We start from the raw sequence: 23,141 nt of genomic DNA on the forward strand, positions 1-23,141 counted from the left end.
TGAAACATAAAAACTACATATTTGCTGTAATTATCATCTACACAAGGAATCATTCCATGAAAATTTGCCAATAACAATATTGTTTCAAAACTAAAATTTTCTAGGCCAATCTGAGATTAAGAAAAGGGGGGGAGGGGGTTTAAAAAATGTAAAACTGTGGCAATTAGCATTGATCATCAGAGAATCCAACATCTGCAGCCTTTGGAATCTTGGGGGCCTTCAAACCATCGATCCCACAAAGGATTTAAGGGACCAATTGTCCTGTCAAACAAGGAAAATGTATCTTTTGTTAGAAAAATATATAAAAGATAACATGTGGGTGCAACATAGATATAGGAAGTTCTGAGAAGAGATTTTACAATGGTAGTAACGGATCAGGTCTTGTTTCCACATTACTGAACATTCTAGCAAAACAAACACGGGATGGAAATTAAAAGTTAGACTAACATTGTGATTATGCATGATAGAATCACTTTTTGCTATTAAGCTTACTCTTTGCACGATGTAGATGCTTTCTCCATCCTTTCAAGTTGTCCCAGCTCTTCCTGCATTTTTTTTATTAGTGATTATTAAAACACTTTGTAACACAAGTTTGAAAACAAGAACTAAGCATGTCATTGACAAGAGAGGCTAAAAACCACAATCAGCCTCCCCATGAAAAGCTTATCAAATGGCTGCCTAGATATCCCATATTTTTTCATTATAAAAGTCAAGAGTTTGAAAATCACCATAAAAAGAGCCAGCAAACAACGGTAACACAAACAGTACAAAAAGAATAAGAAATTTAATCCTAAAGAATAGTGAAAATATGACCATAATAATAGTGAACCAAAAAAGTGTGCAGTAAAGAGATTCCATGTACTGAGAATTTTCATATTCAGTCTCCCTAAAGTTTAAGAAACAGGCAGAAAATAACAAACTTAATAACAAGCTTGTTATTAAGAATCATAGAATACTCTTAATAACAAGCTTCTGCCAAATGCTGGGGACATATAATGGAACAGGAAGCAGTTTCTCTTGCATGTCCAAAGAATTTTAAATACTCCTAGCCACTTCAAAGCGATCTCCACAGTCAGCCACTTTTATTAAGGATGTTCTGAAAGCAATACAAAAGTCAACCTATATATCTGAGATATTAATGATTGCTTCTATCCTCAAAGCATGAAATGAGCCTCATGATGGATATGGAATAATCTCAACTAGGTAAGGACTTGATAGCATATTTTCGAACATGAAAATGTTGTCAGACAAGATAATAATATTTGAGACTGTTGTTAACTAAAATTAACCAGTGGCCCCCTTATCAACTTTACTCAGCTGAAAAATCACCAAATGAGCCAAAGGAGGGGGCCACTGAAAGATCTTAGCAAAATTGTCTTGCTCCTTGTGTCCATTGATGTTGAAGAAGAAAACTGCACTGGGGATTTGCTAGTTCTCTGACCATTCAATGGTGATTGCTTAATTGCATATCCTTAACTGAGAAGCACAAGAGCTGAAAAAGGTGTTGGCAGAGGTCTATTCAGTTTGTCAAACACCCAATCTGATGTTTCTAGATTTCTACACACATAAATTTGAAGGTTTTAGGTTGGTAAGGATAAATGAAGGCAAGTAGTCTAATTTTAGTTTGATTTAGTCAAGATCTAAATCAACTTCTTACAGCATTAGCTCCATTTCCCAATTCAATAAAGATTACCTTATTGTAAATTTGCAAGTGATCTAAAATGTCCAAGTTTGGTTTCTAATTGGTCACAGAATTTAGAATTCATGATCTTAACCATCACCTGCTTCCTTAAAATTTAGAATTCTAATTGCAAGGACTTTGACAAATCATATTCCCTCTGTAGTCTATCCCATAATGTGTTGCTTCAGGACACAATTTAAATATTGCTAGTTGAGAAATGGAATCTCAATCATTTACAAAACGAAGTTAAAACGTTTGAGTTGTTGAAACATATAATTGTACAAAAAGAATCAAAACGGGGAAGTATAAAATTACTGATAGATAAGACCTAGATGCAAACTGTGAGACTTATATTGGAATGCATGGAGTACCTATTTCATGAAACTATTACCCCCAGTTCCAGTAAACCCTCTTCAGAAAATAACCTCATAGAAGAATGTACATTCATTATATATTAAGCCAACTATGTCAATGGCAATTATATCTGCATTAACCAAGATTAGCCGAATTTCTCCAACTTGTTTGTTAGTAGTGTTGACCATGAAAATATTATAAAACCCTAAAACACTCGCACACTCCCCGTTTGTGCCCCAACTTTATCCCATAAACGAAAAATACCAAGGTTGATGTGTGTCTAGACAGTTATCAGTTATGGTGACCTTCATTAAGTTATTAAGAACCCGAAAGTTAAATAAGAATACATACAAAAAGACTTCTGTCTCTCTCCCTCACTGCATAGTTAACTCTTCAAATAAGTATAATGCAACTACTGAGTCTCAGCAAATCCCTCCCTCCAATAAAATTCAAAAGTCAATGTGCATATCCATCTTTGCATAACTATGGTAATATGTTTTTTTTTTTCAAATTCTAAATCCATTTTAAATAAGGGATTAGTGTTTCTCATGCTGTAAGAGATAATTTTATCTCATACACACACATAAAGGTATGTGAGGGTCATGTGAAGAGAAAAGAGAGGGAAAAAAAAATATGGGTCCCACATACTTTTATATGTGTATAGAAGATAAAATTATCTCGTACAACATGGGAAATACTAATCCTTTTAAATAAAGCTGCCACTAGTAAAAAAAAAATGATAAAATAAATTGTCAATTTACAGTCATCTCTGAAAATATATGCCCCTTAATGCAAATAAATGTGATTCCCTATGAAACTAAAAGGTGAACTTGTCCAAACCGGAAGTCTCAACTCTTAACTGTAACAAGTAAGCAAAAATGAAAATTGAAGTAAAAATTGGAACATATGTTTAGTTATATCATTTAAATCATCAAGCTTCTATTGCTGTAATGACAAATTGACAAGACATTTAGACAGATTAATCTGCAAATCATCAATCATAGTAAAATGGAGCTTCCTAGGTGAGGACTCATGAACTGTATTAGATGGATCCTCAGATGAAATGTTCATACGTCATTCTGTTGATTGAGCATAATTGATAACCCAAAATGCTGTTAACATAACTGAGTAAAAAATTCAGGTACCAAAACGTTATTATTACCAGAAAAATATTCATTGGGAAAAAGAAAAAAGACCAAACTACCATTTTAGTCCTCCAAAGATACACTTAAGACATCAATTTGGTCTTCCAAAGATTTGCAACATCAAATTAGTCATCCATAGATGTAAAGTGAAATCAAAATGGTCCTTCGACCAATCTCTGTGTGTCATTAACTTGAACCATTTTGATGTAACTTCAAATATTTGGAGGACTAATTTGATGTCACAAATCTTTGGAGGACATAATTGATGCACGAAGCTTTGGAGGACCAAAATTGTAGTTTAGTAAAAAAAAAATTACTAAATAGCATGCATTTAATAAAACATGCCCTTTTTTAAATATCAGGAGGCCACCCCATACTTTAGGCTTATGGACCACAATAACATGTACCTTGCCTTTGCTCATTATATTCAAAAAATCCAGCTGACAGAAGAATACCTCAGCAATCAACTAAATAAAAAGACTGAATTGTTATCAATTTCAGTAATTTTACAGATGGCATTTGTTTCTGACAATAACAACACAACAACGAAGAAAAGTTAAAAACTTTCCCAACCCATTTTGCCATTTCTCGTTAACACATGGAAGAACAAAAAGTAACCCATCAAAAAGAAAAAGCCAATAAAAAAACGACACAGAGAGAGAACAAACAAAAAGAAAAACACCCTTCACCAATGAACAAAACTCCAAAACATTATGACGATGATGATGAAGTACCTACCTCTAAGAACCTTGTTTCTTGTTCCAACCGTTTCAGTTCTGCATGTATCCTATGCTTTCCCCTAGCATCTGCAGAAGACAGAGATTGAACCCGGTGGGTCATGGGTCCCGCGGAGTCGGGCACACCCGATTCCATCTTCTGAGGCTGAGGTTGGGACAATGGAAAATCCCTAGCTCTTGCACACGATTGACGAACCACAAAGCCTATGAAACAGAGGTGATCGAGTGCAAAGACTCAATTTTTGAGGTAAACGAGGACGACCCAGAAATCTTCATGGACCCCATCAAGTGTTGACCATGAAAGCAGGGTGGGTTCTACAAACAACAGAGGAGGATCTAAGGTGTACTTAAAAACACAGAGATAGAGACAAGTCACAAGTGGGTTTGGTGAATAATATGAAGGAGTTGTTTCAAGTTTGAAGCATTCACAGTGGAACGGAACATGAGTTGGAAAAAGGAACTTGAAATGTTTTGTGTTGGAAAAAAAGCTGGTTTTCTTTTGAGTTTCTCATTTTACTTTTTTGGTGTCCTTTTTTTCTCTCTCTCTCTCTCTCTCTTAATGATTCTTTTTCTCTCTCTTACTTTTCAACTTAGAGACTTTGCTGGAGCAGTCTCGCGGGGTAACAGTGTTTTCACTTATTATAAGGTTGCCACTCCCGTTTTTTTTTTAGCTGGCTTTTGGATTGTCACCTCAAAATTTATAACAATTAGTGCTTTAATTGACAATTAAGGCTAAAATTTACCTGAATTAAGGTATATCACTTAATAGATGATGCAAAGGGTTGTTCTATTTTCACTCTGCTTGTAAACATAAACAAAGAAACAATTACCGTTGTTTTTCAATTTCTTGGAATTTGCACGAGTTGCAGGTGTCATGCTGGACTTGATTTTAGGGGGAGAAATTTATTTATTTTTCAGATAATCATGATTTTCAAAAGTATAATGGAAAATTAATGTTTTCAATAATGTTATAAAACAGTTGTTCGAGGACAAAATATTTTCAAAAATATTGAATTAATTTTTCTAATGTTATGTTTAGTTAATTGTAAAATATGAGGAATGTTATACTTACAACCTCTTAAAATCTATTTTTTTTCATCGTTGATTTCGTTAGTCCAACGGTTATAATTTATCGGGTCGTATTTATTATTAATTATTAATTTTCAATAAATTACAACTGTTGAATTGATGGTAATCAACAGTAAAAAAAATTAAGTTGTAACAGGTTGTAAAACTTTTAGGCGACGTTTGGTATGAGATTTTTTTTTTTTACAGAGAAAAAAGATTGTTGGGAATTTAGTAGGAAATTTTTTATTCCGGGTAAGTTATGAAAAAGTGTTTGGTTGGTCAAAATTTTATCGGAAAAGTTGAGTTATTTTACTTATGTTTGGTTGATAGTAAAATATTGATGAGAATGTGAATTGAAATTATCAAAATATCTAAGATCATGGGCAATCTCTTTACACATGATGTCATATATTACAAGGGTATTTTTGACTCAATATATTACATTCAAAATCCAAGACCATGGCAAAAAAAATAAACCAAAGATTAAGTGGGATAATATTTTGTCTTTGTGTAGTTGAAAAAGAAAATACTGGGGAAAAAAATTTGCTAGCATTTTGTCAAAATACTCGTACCAAACATGGCAAATAAATATTCTCCATCCTACTTTCCCATCATTCCATACCAAATCTCCATACCACATACCCCTTTAGGTTGTAAGTATAATGTTCATCGTAAAATATTACTAGAAACAATTTAAATTTTCCTTTTTTCGAAATTCAAGAATACCACCCTTGTGTGGTATTGTTGGATGATATTTTTGGTTAAATTTTTCTCACAAAATAAAATTCGGAAAAAATCACATTCTCACAAAAATTTTCAAAAATCCACTACTAAACATGGGCAACTTAAATTACAACATTCAGTTTCCTAGGAATCTAAACAAAAACTCTCTACGAAACATCCCCGTAGAATTTTGAGAACAGATAAAAATTGCAAACATTATACATTGGCAAAATTTTAGGACTTAAATTTTTTTGTGATAAGTATATCCTACCCCTACTATATATATATATATGGAAAAACATTTCTCAAGCTACTTGAGATAAGTTTATTTCCGGCCATCCCAAAACTACGCCGTTTTGATTATTTATTTCTTTATATTTATTGATTCACCTTTAAATGGTTATGATTCTCTTTTTCTCTCTCTTCCTTTATCACCATTTATCCATCTTTGTACGGTTATGATTTAGTAGCCGGAGATAAAGTTATCTCCGACAGCTTAAGAAATGTTTAAGCCTATATATATATATATATATATATATATATATATATATAAGCCCAAAGGTGAATCAATTAATATAAGGAAATAAATAAACAATACGACATAATTTTGGGGTGGCCGGAGATAACATTGTCTCAAGCAGCTTGAGAAATGTTTTTCCCTATATGGGCTTATCATTTCTCAAGTTATGTTGAGATGATTTTATCTCCAACTACTAAAGGATCAATGGTGATAAAGGAAGAGAGAGAAAAAAGGAATCATAATCATTCAAAGGTGAATCAATTAATATAAGGAAATAAATAAACAAAACGACGTAGTTTTGGAGTGGCCGGAGATAAACTTAACTCGAGTTGTCGGAGAAATATTTTTTCATATATATATATATGTGTGTGTGGGGGGGGAAAGGATATTGTATCAACCAATCAGTGTTACTATCAATCAATTTCATCATTAGATCGATTATGTTGATCCAACGGTTATATTTACTTTCACATTTGTATGATTATGATTTTCCATATTTAATGCTTCCACATTAAATATGGAGAATCATAACCATACAAAGATGGAAATAAATATAACCCTTGTATCAACATAATCGATCTAACGATGAAATCGATTGGTAGTAACCTTAATTGATTGTTACAATATCCTACCCTATATATATATATATATATATATATATATATATATATATATATATATATATATATATGGACATGTTTTTTTTACACCAGGGTAAAACAAGTCTAACACCACATCTCAACTGTTGATGGACGGAAATTATCGGCTCATATTTATAATGTAATTAATGATTAATTAATATTAATTAATTCATATGACTTCTTGGGTCATGATCATTTTACACTTGTGTAAGTTACACTCTCAATCTTGTCTGTTGATCTCACTTATATCTAAAGGCTTCAACTTTTTAGTAATGTGAGTCATTGGATACAATGGATCAATGGTCAAAATTGAGTGTAAGACTTCTAACTCTTACACCGGTGTAAGAATATCTTGCCCTATATATATACATATATATATATATATATATAATATCAGACTCATTTTACATCGGTATAACACTACTAAGTCTTACATCTTATCTCAACCGTTGATTTTCGTGCATCCAACGGTTATAATTCAAGAAGTCATATGAATTAATTAATATTAATTAATCATTAATTACATTATAAATATGAGCCGATAATTTCCGTCCATCAACAGTTGAGATGTGGTGTTAGACTTGTTTTACCCTGGTGTAAAAAAAACATGTCCATATATATATATATATATATATATATATATATATATATGGATCTAATGCTTAGTTGTTTTACCTTGACAATCTGTTCTTTATTTACGTTAAAGTCTTAATCTAATGCTCAGTTGATAAAAGTTAATTTACATCTATCTCTGTATTACTATGGATCCAAATGATGGTGATGATATATGGGAAATACATCTATTTTATTATCATGTTTAAATCTTTCTCTTCTAAGTTCTCTTTCAAATCATCTCAGCCATCTTCTTCTTCTATCCATAAAGATCAAGTTAAAAATCAAACAAAAAATATTTTTAAAGAAGAAATCTCCTTTGAAGATATCAATCAAGATCTGGATAACTAGAAAATTCCCAAAATTCCAAGTAATGAACTGTACAAACTCAAAGGAAACTTCTTTCGAAAATCTGACTATATCATCAGAACAGTTGAAAGAAATATCCCTTTAAATAATGAATTTGAAGAATTTCAAATATATATATATATATATATATATATATATATATAGGGATAGGATCAACTTACACCGGTGTAAGAATAAAAAATATTACACCAGATCTTAATCGTTGATTTTTGTGCATCTAACGGTTGAGATTTATTGAGAATTAAAAATTAATTAATGAGTGAGACCTAATAAATCTTAACCGTTAGATATAGAAAATCAATGGTTAAGATTTGGTGTAAGATTTATTATTCTTACGCCAGTGTAACTTACACTGGTGTAAAATAATCTTGACATATATATATATATAAAGAGGAAAAAGTATTTGTCATTTTAAATGACATAAAATTATGTCATTTTAGGAGAGAGATAGACACAAATTAAATTTTTTATTTAAAATTTAAATTAAAAAAAAATCATCTACTTTCTCTTCCATAATTTTTATTTTTTGTGTCTATTTCTTTCTAGCTTATGTCATTTAAATCCACAAAGATGAAACTCATATAAAGAATAAAAGAAACCTTAAATGTTTGTATTCTTGTTCCATTCAATTCAATTCCATCCCAGTTTAGCGAAAAAACAAAACAAGATTGAAAATTCCGAGTTGGGGTATTTCAGTTCACCCCTTTTCCAACTAACCAATCAACTCCGATTCAGCTAAGAAAATACTTTTCAAGGTTCGATCGTTTTCGTTGTTCATGCTTTTTTCACATTTTATTTTATCGATCTGCAAGCTTGACTTTGATCCAACGCAAGTTCGTTGCTTTTTTGGTTTACAATCAGATTTTCAGATACCCATTTAGTTGGTAATTGATGGGTTTGGTTCGATAATTGTGCAGGTGAATAATTAAGAGGTAGATAGAGAGGATGGGGGCAATGATATCGCGGTTCTGGTTCATGTTATTCCCTGCTAAGGAGTATAAGATTGTGGTTGTTGGGTTGGATAACGCTGGAAAGACAACCACCCTTTATAAATTGCATCTCGGTGAGGTTGTCACTACCAACCCTACTGTTGGTAGCAACGTCGAAGAGCTTGTCTACAAGAATATACGATTCGAGGTCCCTCCTTCACTTCTCACTTTACTTTATTTATTTATTTATTTATTCTGCTATAAATATCATGATATGATTTTGCTTCAAGGGTTTTATGTCATCTTCAATTTTGCTGAATATATATGAGTCTGAGGTGAGGATTTGTCTCTTCTCAGTCTTTCATTGCCATTGGTCTGATCAAAGCTATATATCCCGGAAAGCACCCTCCCTTCCCTTTATTAGTAAATAATTGGCCACAAGCAGTTTGTTTTATAAGCACTCAAATTTAATTCTTTTAGAGTATCCGAACATACAGAAAATAGCCTTTGGACTTTTACCATTACGTCTGTTAGATTTCCATAAAATTTGTGTTTCGAAGGGTACTTGGACATGACACATCTTTGTCCTGGACATTGACTACCCTTTATTCTCTACAACTCCAATCACTCTTTTGGTATTCAATGCTGTTGAATGGTATGTGTTTCTGTATGAACACGGGATGATCACATTAATCTACCTTTTGCTTTGTCTTAGGTTTTGGCTAGGACAGGTATATTTAACCTTTCTTTAAGTCCTTTGCTTGCTAATTATTTTTATTTTTTTTCTCCTGGAGAAGGGGGTGATTGTGGTTTTCATAACAATCCACACTTATGTTTTTAATCTACATTTGGTATGGAATATTTGCAAGCTTTGCTATTGTGCTGGATGAGAGCTATTACTCACTACTCTTTGTCATTCATTTCAGGTCTGGGATCTTGGCGGACAAGAAAGACTGCGGACATCATGGGCAACATATTACCGAGGAACTCATGCTGTAATTGCGGTGATAGACAGCAGTGATAGAGCCAGGATCTCTATTATGAAGGATGAACTTTTCAGGTTGTTGGGGCATGAAGAATTACAACATTCTGTCATTCTTGTCTTTGCTAATAAACAAGATATCAAGGATGCTATGACTCCTGCTGAGATCACCGATGCACTATCCCTTCACAGCATCAAGGATCATGATTGGCATATACAAGCTTGCTGTGCCCTCTCAGGAGAAGGGTTGTATGATGGTCTTGGATGGATTGCCCAGCGAGTAACCGGCAAAGCACCAACATGATTTTGGGTTAATGGAAACTTACGACGAGATTCATTTTCAATGTATTGAACTTATATGACGAGTGACAAAAATCTATGTATCATTTATACTTCAAAGAAGAGTCAAGCCAAGCTGGTTTTTGATTTGCTGTGAAGAAAAATATTATTCGATAACCGTTTAAGACACACATTTCCCCAAATTGCTATAAAAAGAAACCCCTGCAACCAATCCAGGGCTTGGTCAGAAATGAATTCACAAAATCATCAAGTATTGGATATAAAATCCCAAGAACTTGTTAGCTTGGTGAGAAATGAATTCACGAAATCATCAATCTTTCAATTCTGCAGTCCATTAAGTGTACTTGTACAAAAGAAGGAAGCTTGTAAATACCTGCATCAAATTGTTTTTTTGGTGGATCTCCATACTGCCTAGTCAACATGTTGAAGAGACAAACGCTGAAAATAGATAATGATAGCGATCCATAAGTGGCACCGGCAGTATTGAGATCAAGAATTTGCAAGTTTGTAAGGGTTCCAAGATGGTGAGGAACCCTTCTACTGAATTGGCTGTTAGAGAGATTGAGATAAATGTTTCACGGAACCCAAGAAGGAAGGGATTCTAGTCCCTTGAAAAGTGTTTCCCCTTAAGTCTAAATAATTCAAGAACTTAATTCCTGCAAAGATGGATCAACAGCTTGAGAAAATCGCTGTGAAAGTTGACAACATGGTCAGCATCACAGCTCACTCCTCTCCATGTGCATCAAGCTTCACCTTGCCAAGAAGAAAACATGTGTGGTGAAAAGCATGGGCTATATTTGAGGCTACTTTTGAACTTCAAATATCTTGTGTGCAACCAAGGGCTATATTTCCACAACAGCAGAGTTTTGAAAGTTCAAGGAGAAAGAAAAACATGAAAATGAAGACAACTGTATATGGTACTTGGTTGCAAGCTCCCGTTCTAGTAGAAGGGATTTGAAAAGCATGCAAGAGGCTGGTAGTTCTAGGAGACAGGAGATTGATAAATAATTCTGCCATTTTTTTATGTGCTCTAGGAATACTCTTGTAATGCAGTAATATGGGAAGTAGTTCTTGCTTGACTGGATGAAATATGTTTCCAAGAAAAGATCACACAAGCAAGGTCAATGCCAAAATTGATCCCAATGGTGCAAAGACTTGGGATTTTATTTTTACCCCATCAACATGTATATCACACATAAATTGTTAAGTATCAAATTTTTGCATTAAAAAAAAAAAAACAGTGCTTCTGTGTTTTCTTCTTTTAAACTCACTCTGAAGCTAAGTTAATAAATTGTTCATGATTCCGTGATTCTATCAAGTTAGATTTTAGGACCCTTATCATTTTATAGACCATCACTTTTTATTTTATTTTTTTATTTTATTTCTAGGTAATAATGTTATGAGGTTCTTCGGGACATACACTCTTAATTCCGAACAACGTTTGGTAGGAAGTTACCTTCATAAGCATAGCGTGTGGGGCAATCAAGTCAGCAAATGCTTATAGAGATTGCATTAAATTTACAATAGGCTAATCTGCAAGGTCCAGAAGACCAGAACTGCAAGTTTGTAAATGAGTTTAGCTAATTAATTATGATGGTGATCCATAATTATTAACTCTGGAAACTAGGAGTATCTATCTGATAAAGAAATGGAAATACTTAACAAGATAAATCTGGATGAGCAAAAGACTGTCGTCTTCTTTCAGCAGAAAATGGACTCTGCCACTAGTTTGCTCGGTTCTGCATATTTTCTTTATAGAAATTAAAGTCCACTTTAATTTATAATACCAAATTTTTAGTTAAACTAAGACAACATACTCGAGTTGTTCGCTTTAAATATGATAGTGCTTTTAAGTCAAGGAGAAATTCAAATGTGAGTGAGTGAAGTTTCACATTGGTTAAGAATAGATTAATTGAATATCATATAAGTGAAAGAATCCATACATCTAATACTTTAAGATTTTGAGTTTGATTACAGTGATAAGAGTATTTGAAGATATGGAAAGCCAAAGTCTTGACCAGTGTAGCCAAGCCTTAATAGAAGAACCAATGTCTTGATGAGAAACCAATCATTGATGAATCCAATTAGTACTTTTGGAAAAAAGTGAAAGTAGAAGTAAATAAAATATTTTGATAATAAATAATGTTTCTAATATTTCATTTTAAAGGAGAAATACTTTCTTGTGTTATTGAAGAAAATATTTTTCGTGTCACTCATACATCGACTTACGTGCTTTGTTTTTTCTTTTTCTTTTTTAACTTTTTAATGGTTTGATCCATGTGAAACATGTGTGTGAAGGAAAATTTCTCCTCTCATGTGTGAAAAGAGAAAAACAAAGCCCCATTTTAAATTACTTATTTAGTCATTACTCAGTCTTTGTTGTCTTATCCGCGGATCAAAGAGCAAAAGCAAGATATAGCATATTATATACGGGGAAGGATCTATTTACAATTTTTTTTTACAAATTACACTAAGTATGACAAGTCATACACTCTTGATTGAAATATGACCGGTCAGACATAGTATAGTTTGTATACAAAAAGTTTGTAAAATAACTTTCTCCATTATATACATATCAAACTCGGCATATAAACTAAACAACTGAAGCTAATGGTTTTGAAGCAAGAATGTCATCCTGAATGAAATCTTCCCTAATATGTTGGCAAAATGGAAAGGTACAAGAAAGAATCATATGTTACCATCACATACAGTTATGTTAGAGATGAACAGTTCCAAAATTTTACCATCATATCCTACCCCAATTCGTTCTCCAATATTAGATGGGCATGCCCTTAGGAACAATTTGGTCCTTGATCCACATGTAAATTGGAACTAGGACATAGTAAGTGGCTGCAATTGCACCAAGAATGAACCGCGAAAGAAACAACAATGGATTTACTGGCTCCTTTACATCCTCTACCTTAGGACCAAGCTGCATAAAGACATGCATAACGACACATCAAAATTGCACTACAAGAAAAAGCAAGGAAATTAAGATTCCAAACAGATTAGTATACTTCTTGGTTAACATTGACTTACAATGTTCATTATGTATAACATCTTAGAGTGTATTTGATGATTCAAGAAGTGATGATGGATGCTAAAGATTGCTGAATATGAACATGAAGCTACTAAGGGATAATTTCGTACATTGGCCTCACAAAGAAAATGTATCTGGCTACAAGAATTTCAAGAGCTACATCATTAGCCACCTATAAGTAGAATATTCACGATATAGGTTGCTTGCTGAACTTTGGCTGCATAATACTCATTGAGACAATCAAATTGACTCCCTTGTTCATTAATATTCAGAACTAGGATTGCCTTCTAAGTTAATTGTCCTTTTCTATTCATCCAAATTTAGACACAATTTCTTCCCTTTCAATTGTTGCTTCAACAAGAGAATATAGAAGGCAGTGCAAAAGCAACAGTGATGCACGATAAAAGTTTAACATAAAAGCACAACCCTTGGTCATGGTTGACTTCACACTTGAATATATGATACATGCATACTCATCACTTCAGACTAAAATGGCTTCGTATGACTCGGCAGTGTTTCTTTTTCAGAAAATCTTTTGGTTACTTTGCTCCATACACAAAATAACAACATTCAAAAATCCAATCCAACTAAAAGTAAGCTTTGTGCTTTTTAAGGAAAAAGCAAGCAACTAAGTCTTCTCATTTCCCCCTCAAGACTTTTTCAACTTCTGAACAAACATATCTGAACTGTGAAAAGAAGTTCAGATACTACACTCTAAACATTCATTGCAAAAGCTGTACAAGATAATTATTTCTCTGTTAGTACATATTAAAAATCACCCCATATCAATATGCCAAATGTTAATCCTACTCTGCAGCACAATATGATCAAAAGTTCACAACAAGGGTCTGAGCATGGTAATTATGTTCATGTATTTGAACAAAAAAATATGAAGGCTTCCGGGAGGACTAATAAAAGGGTAAACTCTGGTGTACAAGGATTTCAGACTAGCGAGTGTAGGGGCGAGCGTTAATTGTTCGCAGCCTTACCCTTATAGTTTTTTACAAAGAATTGTTTCTCATACTCAAACCGATAACTTTACTGTGGCTCTAAGACTCGCCCTTTGAGGAGGACTAATGCTCAATGAATTTTGATATCAAAAGTAGAACATTAGAAGAATGAAAATGCATTACCTTCAAGGGAGAGTCCCCAGAGAAAGGCTTGACACCAGTCACAGAGCAACCCATGATGAGGCCATGCCGCCTTTCACCACGATACCATTTTGGACCTATCCTTTTCAGCTTGACATCTTTGAAACCAGCCTTTTTAAACCATTCAATATACTCTTCCTCCTTGGGGAAGAGCATCCACATGTCTGCAAAGAACCGAGACAACCAGAAAGTTGGGTATACAGGACCTATAATACATGCTTTGCCTCCTATTCTCAGCACTCTGTATGCTTCCTTAATGCCACGCTGTGGGTCAGGCCAGTATTCAATACTGAAGAACATAATCATATGTCATATTGATACAAGATTAGCCATTTTGTAAAAGATGCTTACATTTCATCATTAAGACTAATTTTGTATATTTGCTTTTTAGCTAATGATCATAGAGTTTAAGAATTAGTTATCATGATTCATGAAGGCTAAATTTTAAAAAAAAATTGGTTTGATGATCATAAGACTAAGATTTAGTTATGGTTTAACTTAAAAAGCTGAATTGGGCATCAGCTAATTTAGCTATCAACTATCCTATTATAAGTGTCATTTAAACTACATATCAGTTTAAATGCAAAACTACATTCAATTATCCTACAAGCATGCCTTAAAGTTGAGGTTCAAACCCATGTCAGAGAAATAGCCTTAAAAAGAGTGAATGTAACTCACTGACATTAAGACAAATTACCAAAGCCCCAAATCTTAATTGCAGTCCTTCAAAAGAAAAAATTGTCACTACATATTACCTTCCAGCAGAAACATATCGATCAGCATAATCAGTTGGAAATGGAAGATCTTCTGCATCACCCTCAATTATGTTGCATTCTTTCAAGGGTTCCTTCTTCTTAGCCTTGGCCAGCTGGTGAGGGGACTGGTCAAGAATGGTAACATTTTTGGCATCCACATGCTTCACAATACCAAGAGTGGTGAATCCAGTTCCACCCCCTACATCCACCACTCTCATATTACGGTCGTAGAGATCAGCAGGCTCCAGTGCCTCATCTCTCATGTCTTCAGTCCAGTGCCCAGGGTTTATAACATGATCATATACAATAGACAAAAACCTGTAGAACCAGAATGCCTCTTTCTTGTGTTGGATGAATCTAGGCTGAGAAGCAGGCCTGAAGGATGAGATGCTGCATCTGGGTGTCAAGTGTTTGTTACTATAAGACACTGCCCTCTTCTTCTTGAAGAAGCAGCTCTTGTGGAAGTTAAGACTCACTAAGCCTAACTCAGATGGAGCTATGCCACTAATGAGCTTTGTATTTTCAGCCCCACTAAGCATCAAGGAGGCCATGGAGTGATAACAATGAGAAAAGTTGCTGAAATACTAAGGTTCTTCCAAGGAATGGCACATTTTTTTTATTATGATAGTTTATATCAAAGAAACAAGACATGGATGGTTTGAAATTATGAAAGTGACTGGCTTAGTAAGGATTACGCTGTGAGAGATAAAGACACAGAACTTGGTGCTGGTTCAATAAATAAGTGAATATGCACCACATAACATAAACTAGCGCTGATGTGTTCTTGTTCTATTCATCACTGAGGTGTTGCCATCACATGACAATGGATTTTTTCATTTAATAAAGCAACACATATTTCATATTTATTAATAAGGTGGAGTTATATTTATAAACTTTTTTGACAAACTCTTACAAATTATATATTAGGGGTAGTACACTATGTGCTAGAATATATTATCCTTAATACATAGTTCAGTTTGTAAGAGTTTATAAATTAAAAAATTGTAAATATAACTTTAGTCTTGTTAATAAATCCAATTATTTTTATTTCTTAGCACGAGAATGAGAAAGGATGGATGAAAGAGTGAGTTCTGCGTTTTTGACCAAAAAATTGCAAATTTCAAAAAAATTCATATGTTTAGTTCGTTCACCAAATGTTTTATCGGATTAATGCAAGAAGACACGTTTCAGGTGGTTACGTGTTTAGTCGCGCACTTGACACATGCGTGTTTCTGACAAATCTGAATACGTACATACTAGGTGCGCGTTTCTGACAGTGACGGAACATGCATGCCTGAATATGACACATCTTGGTACTGTACTCATCAGACTTGTCAGAAACACGCACCTGGTACAGACATGTTTAGACACGTACCTGATACAGACGTGTTCAAATTCGTCAGAAACATGTCAGATGCGCAACTAAACACGTAACTACGTGAAATGTGTCTTCTTACATTAGTCCGGTAAAACATTTACTGAACGAACTAAACATATGGATTTTTTTGAAATTTGCAATTTTTTTGTCAAAAACCCATCGAGATTCTATATGATTTTACTTAAGCACCCTTGGCTCATTTATGGAAATATGCTGCATCCATGAGAGTAACGAAACTAACAATTTTCTATATAGGAATAAGTTTTGGAAGCATATGAAAAAAGGAAACATGAATAAACATCGAACCCCGAACGAGTCAAAGGGCGCAATAATAAAGAGCCAAGGAAAAAAACAGTGGAAAAGTGTAGACCATCTATGATTTTAGTCTATGAGTTGCAAAATTAGAACGAGGACAAGAAGGTAATTCAATCAAAGAGCATATTAGAGGTTAAACGAACTGGATTATGAGGTGGTTCCAAGGAGACCAATCAACTGCTACCAGCTGTACACTCAAAGATGAAGATATGATAGTGGCTAACATATTCACAAGGCATCTTATCAGGTCCAGAACAGCAAGATTAACAGCAAAATTCCTCCATAAATAAAAGAAAGAATTCACATTAATGAGAAACTAACAATATAGTAAAAATGATTGGTGTTTTTTTGTGTTATAGACACTGTACATTTTTACGTAGGAGTAAAAAATAAAATTATCTCATGTAATATAAGAAATATTAAAGTAAAAAGCAAAAACATTCAGAGCCATTGATTGTTTCCTTTTAACTGTTTCTCCACCAATGATAGATCGAGAAAAGCTAGTGTAGATGGGAGAAACTTAAAGAAGGGAAATTCCATGAAAAGGATTGTTAGGATTCTTTTTTAGAAAAAAAGGAATAAAATGAAGGAAGAAGGTCGTTGGTAGGTTAAGATGGCTTTATATACAAAGCAAATTGACATTGTACAAAGAGTATTATTGAATAGGTGGGGTTTGGTAGAGGAGCAGAGCAGGTACTAGGTAACAACTGCCCTTTTACCATACCAATGTACGTGTTGTCTAAATTCTAAAGTCCCGTGAAGAAAAGGAATAGAGATTTATTAATTGATCCAAATCGATTCAAATTGTGGTGATTGAATCGATAAATTAAAAATTAAAAAATTAAAAACTGAAAAAAAAAATTATAAATTTTAATTTTATTAGATCAATTTTTGAATTAGTTGATAAAAATGGATCCAATATATTAATTTTTTTTATCTACTTGAATCTTTATCTAATCATAGCCTAAAAATTTTTAAATAGTATCCATTTATATATATTTTTTCTCTTTATTTCTATATATGTGAGTGTAGAAACATAATTTTATGTTATATTAAATGAGATAAACAATTTTCATTTTCAGTAAAGATAGTATTTGCCTTTCCCCAAAATAAAAGTATATAGTATTTGCCACAGTAACAGAGTGAAGACACCGGCACCGCGTGCGACTACTGCTCAAACAAAGTCTCAAAGGTGGAAAGAGAGAGAGAGAGAGAGAGAGAGAGAGAGAGAGAGAGAGACAAAAAGGACCCACCCAAAATGAGAAACTCAAAAGAAAACCAGCTTTTCTTCCAACACAACAACACAATAAGGAAAACTTCAATTTCAACTTGAACACTTGAAAACACGGTTTTCTTTTACACCCCCATAATATTGGCTTCATTGTGAATACTTCATACTTCAAACATCCAACACACAAGCTGAAAAACCTTTCTTTCATATTCTTCACCAAACACACTTGTGTCCTGTCTTTGTCTCTGTTTGTTCTTTTAAGTACAACCTTAGATCCTCCTTTGTTGTTTTCAGAACCTACCTTGCTTTCATGGCCAACACTTGATTGAGTTCATGAAGATTTCTGGGTCATTCTTGTTTTCCTCAAAAATGGAATCTTGGGATTCAATCACATCTGTTTCATAAGTTTCGTTATTCATCAACCGTGTGCAAGCTAGGGATTTTCCATTGCCACCACCTCAGCTTCAGAAGATGCAATCGGGTGGGCTTGAATCTGCAAGCCCCGTGACCAACCGGGTTCAGTCTCTGTCTTCTGCAACAGATACAAGAGGGAAGCATAGGATACATGCAGAACTGAAACGGTTGGAACAAGAAACGCGGTTCTTAGAGGTAGGTACTTCACCATCTTCATCACAATGTTTTTGGAGTATTGTTCATTGGCGGGGTGTGTTTTTTCTTTTTGTTTGTTCTGAAAGTGTGTCGTTTTTATATTGGCCTTTTTGTGTTTTGATGGGTTACTTTTTGTTCTTCTATGTGTTAACGTGAAATGGTAAAACGGGTTGGGAAAGTTTTTTTTTTTTTTTTACTTTTATTCATTGTTATGTTAGTATCGTCTGAAACAAATGGCATATGTGAAATTAATAAAATTGGTTGTTGAAGAACCTTGAGGTCACCACCCCAAAAGCTAGCTCAAAGGGTGGGAGTGCTCAAGACCTTATAAACTCCACATTAGTTGCACTTACAACCAATGTAGGACTATATATCTCAACACGCCCCCTCACACGAGAGCCCATTGGGCTTGAAGAGTGGACAAAGCAACAGACCCATCCTACCTGTGCTAAGAAACGCCACAAGAGAAAGTGGGGGGCGGCGAGACTTTGATACCATGTAAAGAATCTTGGGATAATGTAAAGAACCTTGGGATAATGTTGGAAATTAAATTAACAATTTAGTTGATTGCTGGAATAACAGACAGTTTGGTTTATGGAATTTGGTCATATAAGATAGTTTGTTAAATTAATGTTCAGATAGCGGAATTACATGCTATTTGCAGTCTATGAACCTCAAGTATGGGGTGGCCTCCTGATAGTTAGAAGGTAGTTGTTTTATTAAATGCATGCTATGTAGTAATTTTTCCCCCCTATGAATATTTTCTGGCAATCATAATGTTTTGGTACCTGAATTTTTTACAAAGTTATGTTAATAACATTTGGGTCATCAATTATGGTTGCTGAACAAAATGTGTTTTTACAATGAGTCCTCACTTAGAAATCTTAACTTTACAGTGATTGATGATGTGCGGATTAATCGGTCTACATGTTGTCAATTTGTCATTGCAGCAATAGGAGCTAGATGGTTTAAATGATATAACAGAACTTATTTTCTATATTTTTTTACTTTTATTTTTCATTGTTTGTTTCTTATTACAGTTGGACAACTTAACTTTTACATTTTGTAAGAAATTGCCAGAAAGTCCATTTATTAGCATTAAGGGGCATAGAATCTCTAAGTTGACTCAAAATTGATAATTTATTTTATCACTGTTTTTACTAGTGGTAGCTTCATTTTGTAATCTATGCCTCATGGCTCAAGGAGACGAGCCTTGTTTAATTTTAAATGAGTTTTGATGTTGTATCTCTTTTCATTTTAAGAAAATTGTTTCACCGAGCCCAACTATTTTGGGATAAAAGTGATGTTGATGTTGATGTTGATGTTCATTTTAATAAAAATGTCTGTCCATTTTAACTATCGTTGATATGCATCCATGTTTCTTTCGTAATTTTACCTTCAAAAGTATTCTTCGAAGTCATTATTATTTAAATTATAAAACAAAATGATGACATGGCAATAATTAATTAAGTGATCATAAAGTTGAACAAACACCAAAGTCTTATAGGGGACCTTATTTTTTAGCATAAACTGGAAATTGAGTTTCAGGAATGACATGAATTTCCAATTTTTGGGGCTCTGATGCCTACCTCTTTATTTCCCTGCATTCTGTTAAATGTGGGCTATGTTGACTCACATTCTTGAAGTTGTGTTCATCAAGCTTTAATCAAGGCTTTCCCCTTCCTAGCCTCAATTTTGAAACTGAAGAAGATTAATTAGGACCATCAAGAAAGGTGGACACAGGGATACGTTTCAACAAAATTAAGTCAGTTTTTGGTCTGGTCTCATATGCTTGCATTATCACTTAGTTGATGCTAGTCTTGTAATATCTTAATTGCCTATTTATTGGCAATAGGAAATACTTTTCTTTGGAGAATTATCACATGCGCTTCCTGCATTCCAGAGGTTACTGCTCCTTCTGTAGATTATTTATGCTAGTGCACTGTTTGAGAAAAGATTAATAAAATCAGAGTCATTCTGATCAATCAACAGAGACTGGGATTTAAAGGGTCCTCTATTCATCTATAAACCAATATGTGAATGATTACACGAGGTTAATCTAAATTAACTAGGAATTGAAGGTGGATGTCGAAGTGATAAATTGGGAGTATAAAAAGCGAAAGCATATGAAGATTACCTATGCTTTCTAGACTATTTTATGCAAACCTTGAAGATATTACTCCATTACACATTGCATTCAATATCTTATCCCCATTTCAATGTAAAAAAAGTAGAAGTTTAAAACTACATATAGTCATAAATCTCAGAAATATCATAAATATTACATGGAGGCTCCTATCCCCCTTGCAAATGGAACAAACAGCAATAGAGTTTAAAAAACTTCAAGTTATTATAGTTATACAAAAATGGAATGTGTGCCTTTACTTTTGAATTTTATTGGATGGAGGGCCTTGCTGAGACTTAAGGTGTGTTTGGATTTGATTATTGGGGGGCTGGGGAATCACTTTTTTTTTTTTTCAAAAGCTGTGTCAGGGGGCTTTTTTGTTATAAGCTGTTTTGAATACAAAATAAGCTAATTCAAACACACATTTATCTGGAGAATTATCTATAGAAGGGAGAGAGAGATAGAAATCTTTCTCTACATAGTCTTATTTAAGGTTTAGGGTCTTAAAAACTTAATGTATCTCACCATAATAGATAACTGTCAATCTGCTCAGACTATGCCTTTTGAAAATATTTCGGAGTTTCTGTAGTTTTTTTATACATACATGAACCTTAGTATTTTTTGTTTGGGATAAAAGTTGAGGCACAAACTGGAAGCGCGAGTTTTTTTTGGCTTTTGTAATAATTCCATGGTCAACACTAACAAACAAGTTGGAGAAGATATAATTGCAATTGACATAGTTGGCTTAATGCATATGATGAATGTACCTTCTTTCATTAAGTTATTCATGAAATAGGTACTCCATCCATTAATTTAAGTCTCCCAGTTTGCTTCTGGTTCTTATCTATCAGTAATTTACTACTTTCCCGTTTGAATTCTTTGTACATATTTATTAGCATAAAAAACTCTTTAAGTGTTTCAACTTCATCTCTGGAAATAATTGAGATTCCATTTCTCAACTAACAATCTTCAAATTGTGTCCTGAGGCAACACGTAATGGGACAGAGGGAATATGATTTATCACCAAAGACCTTCCAATCTTATGGCATCTCTTCTTTTAAACATAAGATCATGAATTCTAAATTCTATGACCAATTAAACACCAAATTTGGACATTTTAGATCACTTACAAGTAGGCACTCTCTATTGAATTGGGGAATTGCGGGAATGCTGTACGAACTTGATTTAGATCTTGACTAAATCAAACAAAAATTAGACCCCTTCATTGATCCTTACCATCCTAAAACCTACCTTCAAATTTAGGTGTGAAGGAAATATGGTAACATTAGATTCGGGATTTGTCAAGCTGAATAGATCACTGCCAATACCTTTTAGAGCTCGTGTTCTGGTCAGTTAAGGATATGCAATTAAGCGGTCACCACTGAAGGTTCAGAGAACTAGCAATCCCCTGTGCAGTTATGTTGAGCAAAATAATGTTGCCAGTGATGAGTAAAGCTGATAAGGGGACCACTGCTAACTTTTTAGTTAATATAGTTTCATGTTAGGAGGTATGTTATCAAGTCCTTACCTAGTTAAGATTATTCTGTATCCATCAAGAGGCACATTTCATCCATTGAGAATAGAACCAAGCATTAATTTGTCAGATATATAGGTTTATTTGTTATTGCTTTAAGTGGCCAGCTGTGTAGGTCACTTTGAAGAGGATAGGACTGTAGAAGGATTTGAATTTTTTTAGACATACCTTAAAAACTGCTTCTTGTTTTGCTATATACCCCAAGCATTTGGCATAAGCTCATTTGTTAGGAGTCTTCTATTATTCTGAAGTCCGAACTCCAAACAAGCTGGTTCTTAGCCTCTCTCTTTTCAAAGACTTGCATTTAATTCTCAATCCCAAACTTGTGCTGCAAGTGTTTTAATATTCACTATAAAATGAATGCAGGAAGAGCTGGAAGAGCTTGAAAGGATGGAGAAAGCATCTACACGGTGCAAAGAGTAAGCTTAAAAGCGAAAATTGATTTGATAATGTATAATCAATGTTGTTTTAAGTTTTAACTTTGAATTTCCATCTGGTGTTTGTTTTGCCAGAATGCTCAGCAATGTGGAAACAAGACCTGATCCGTTACTACCATCGTAAAATCTCTTATCCGAACTTCTTATCTATATCTATGTTGCAACCACATGTTATCTTTGATATGTTTTTGGTAACAAAAGATCTGTTTTTCTGGTTTGATAGAACAATTGGTCCCCTAAATTCTTCATGGGATCGATGGTTTGAAGGCCCTCAAGATTCCAAAGGCTGCAGATGCTGGATTCTCTGATGGTCAATGCTAATTGCCAGAGTTTTTTTTTTTTTTTTCTTTCGTTTTTCTATCCCAGATTGGCCTAGAAAATTTGTGAGTTTTGAAACAATATTATTGTTGTCAAATTTTCATGAATGCTTCCGTGTGCAGATGACAATTACAGCAAATACATAGTTTTTCTTTCAGTTAACAGCTAAATTGTTCCGGTGATAATT

General features: G+C 33.8%; 4 protein-coding genes across 4 annotated transcripts; 2 read left to right on the top strand and 2 right to left on the bottom strand.

Annotated features, from left to right (window-relative positions):
- Positions 1–4,508, bottom strand: LOC133285780 (guanine nucleotide-binding protein subunit gamma 2-like). Its single transcript, XM_061483061.1, has 4 exons — positions 3,919–4,508; positions 493–545; positions 360–404; positions 1–261 (listed from the first exon to the last, which is right to left on the bottom strand). The coding sequence occupies exons 1-4, from the start codon at positions 4,051–4,053 to the stop codon at positions 177–179; spliced, it is 318 nt and encodes a 105-aa protein (XP_061339045.1). The 5' UTR covers positions 4,054–4,508; the 3' UTR covers positions 1–176.
- A 3,965-nt stretch (positions 4,509–8,473) lies between these two features.
- On the top strand, positions 8,474–10,420 carry LOC133285774 (uncharacterized). The gene is made up of 3 exons (XM_061483055.1): positions 8,474–8,605; positions 8,768–8,987; positions 9,706–10,420. The coding sequence occupies exons 2-3, from the start codon at positions 8,796–8,798 to the stop codon at positions 10,063–10,065; spliced, it is 552 nt and encodes a 183-aa protein (XP_061339039.1). The 5' UTR covers positions 8,474–8,605; positions 8,768–8,795; the 3' UTR covers positions 10,066–10,420.
- A 2,076-nt stretch (positions 10,421–12,496) lies between these two features.
- LOC133285749 (2-methyl-6-phytyl-1,4-hydroquinone methyltransferase, chloroplastic-like) lies at positions 12,497–15,641 on the bottom strand. Its single transcript, XM_061483028.1, has 3 exons — positions 15,008–15,641; positions 14,235–14,541; positions 12,497–12,993 (listed from the first exon to the last, which is right to left on the bottom strand). The coding sequence occupies exons 1-3, from the start codon at positions 15,556–15,558 to the stop codon at positions 12,838–12,840; spliced, it is 1,014 nt and encodes a 337-aa protein (XP_061339012.1). The 5' UTR covers positions 15,559–15,641; the 3' UTR covers positions 12,497–12,837.
- Positions 15,642–17,888: 2,247 nt separating this feature from the next.
- On the top strand, positions 17,889–23,085 carry LOC133285781 (guanine nucleotide-binding protein subunit gamma 2-like). Its single transcript, XM_061483062.1, has 4 exons — positions 17,889–18,540; positions 22,566–22,618; positions 22,712–22,756; positions 22,860–23,085. Exons 1-4 carry the CDS (start codon positions 18,403–18,405, stop codon positions 22,942–22,944), a joined length of 321 nt encoding a protein of 106 aa, XP_061339046.1. The 5' UTR covers positions 17,889–18,402; the 3' UTR covers positions 22,945–23,085.
- Positions 23,086–23,141: the final 56 nt, after the last annotated feature.

The sequence above is a fragment of the Gastrolobium bilobum genome, unplaced genomic scaffold (genome assembly GCF_033153095.1).
Source record: "Gastrolobium bilobum isolate Gb01-03AN ecotype WA unplaced genomic scaffold, APGP_CSIRO_Gbil_v1 utg1991, whole genome shotgun sequence".
Lineage (NCBI taxonomy): Eukaryota > Viridiplantae > Streptophyta > Magnoliopsida > Fabales > Fabaceae > Gastrolobium > Gastrolobium bilobum.

Excerpts from the sequence above, each read along its gene's own strand:
- LOC133285780 (XM_061483061.1), bottom strand. The coding sequence starts at position 4,053 with ATGGAATCGGGTGTGCCCGACTCCGCGGGACCCATGACCCACCGGGTT. Across the intron at positions 546-3,918 it reads AAGAAACAAGGTTCTTAGAG|GAAGAGCTGGGACAACTTGA; the intron begins GTAGGTACTTCA and ends AAAAAAATGCAG. Across the intron at positions 405-492 it reads GCATCTACATCGTGCAAAGA|AATGTTCAGTAATGTGGAAA; the intron begins GTAAGCTTAATA and ends TTGTTTTGCTAG.
- LOC133285774 (XM_061483055.1), top strand. The coding sequence starts at position 8,796 with ATGGGGGCAATGATATCGCGGTTCTGGTTCATGTTATTCCCTGCTAAG. Across the intron at positions 8,988-9,705 it reads ACAAGAATATACGATTCGAG|GTCTGGGATCTTGGCGGACA; the intron begins GTCCCTCCTTCA and ends CATTCATTTCAG.
- LOC133285749 (XM_061483028.1), bottom strand. The coding sequence starts at position 15,558 with ATGGCCTCCTTGATGCTTAGTGGGGCTGAAAATACAAAGCTCATTAGT. Across the intron at positions 14,542-15,007 it reads CGATATGTTTCTGCTGGAAG|TATTGAATACTGGCCTGACC; the intron begins GTAATATGTAGT and ends TATGTTCTTCAG. Across the intron at positions 12,994-14,234 it reads CTGGGGACTCTCCCTTGAAG|CTTGGTCCTAAGGTAGAGGA; the intron begins GTAATGCATTTT and ends GTCTTTATGCAG.
- LOC133285781 (XM_061483062.1), top strand. The coding sequence starts at position 18,403 with ATGCAATCGGGTGGGCTTGAATCTGCAAGCCCCGTGACCAACCGGGTT. Across the intron at positions 18,541-22,565 it reads AAGAAACGCGGTTCTTAGAG|GAAGAGCTGGAAGAGCTTGA; the intron begins GTAGGTACTTCA and ends AAATGAATGCAG. Across the intron at positions 22,619-22,711 it reads GCATCTACACGGTGCAAAGA|AATGCTCAGCAATGTGGAAA; the intron begins GTAAGCTTAAAA and ends TTGTTTTGCCAG.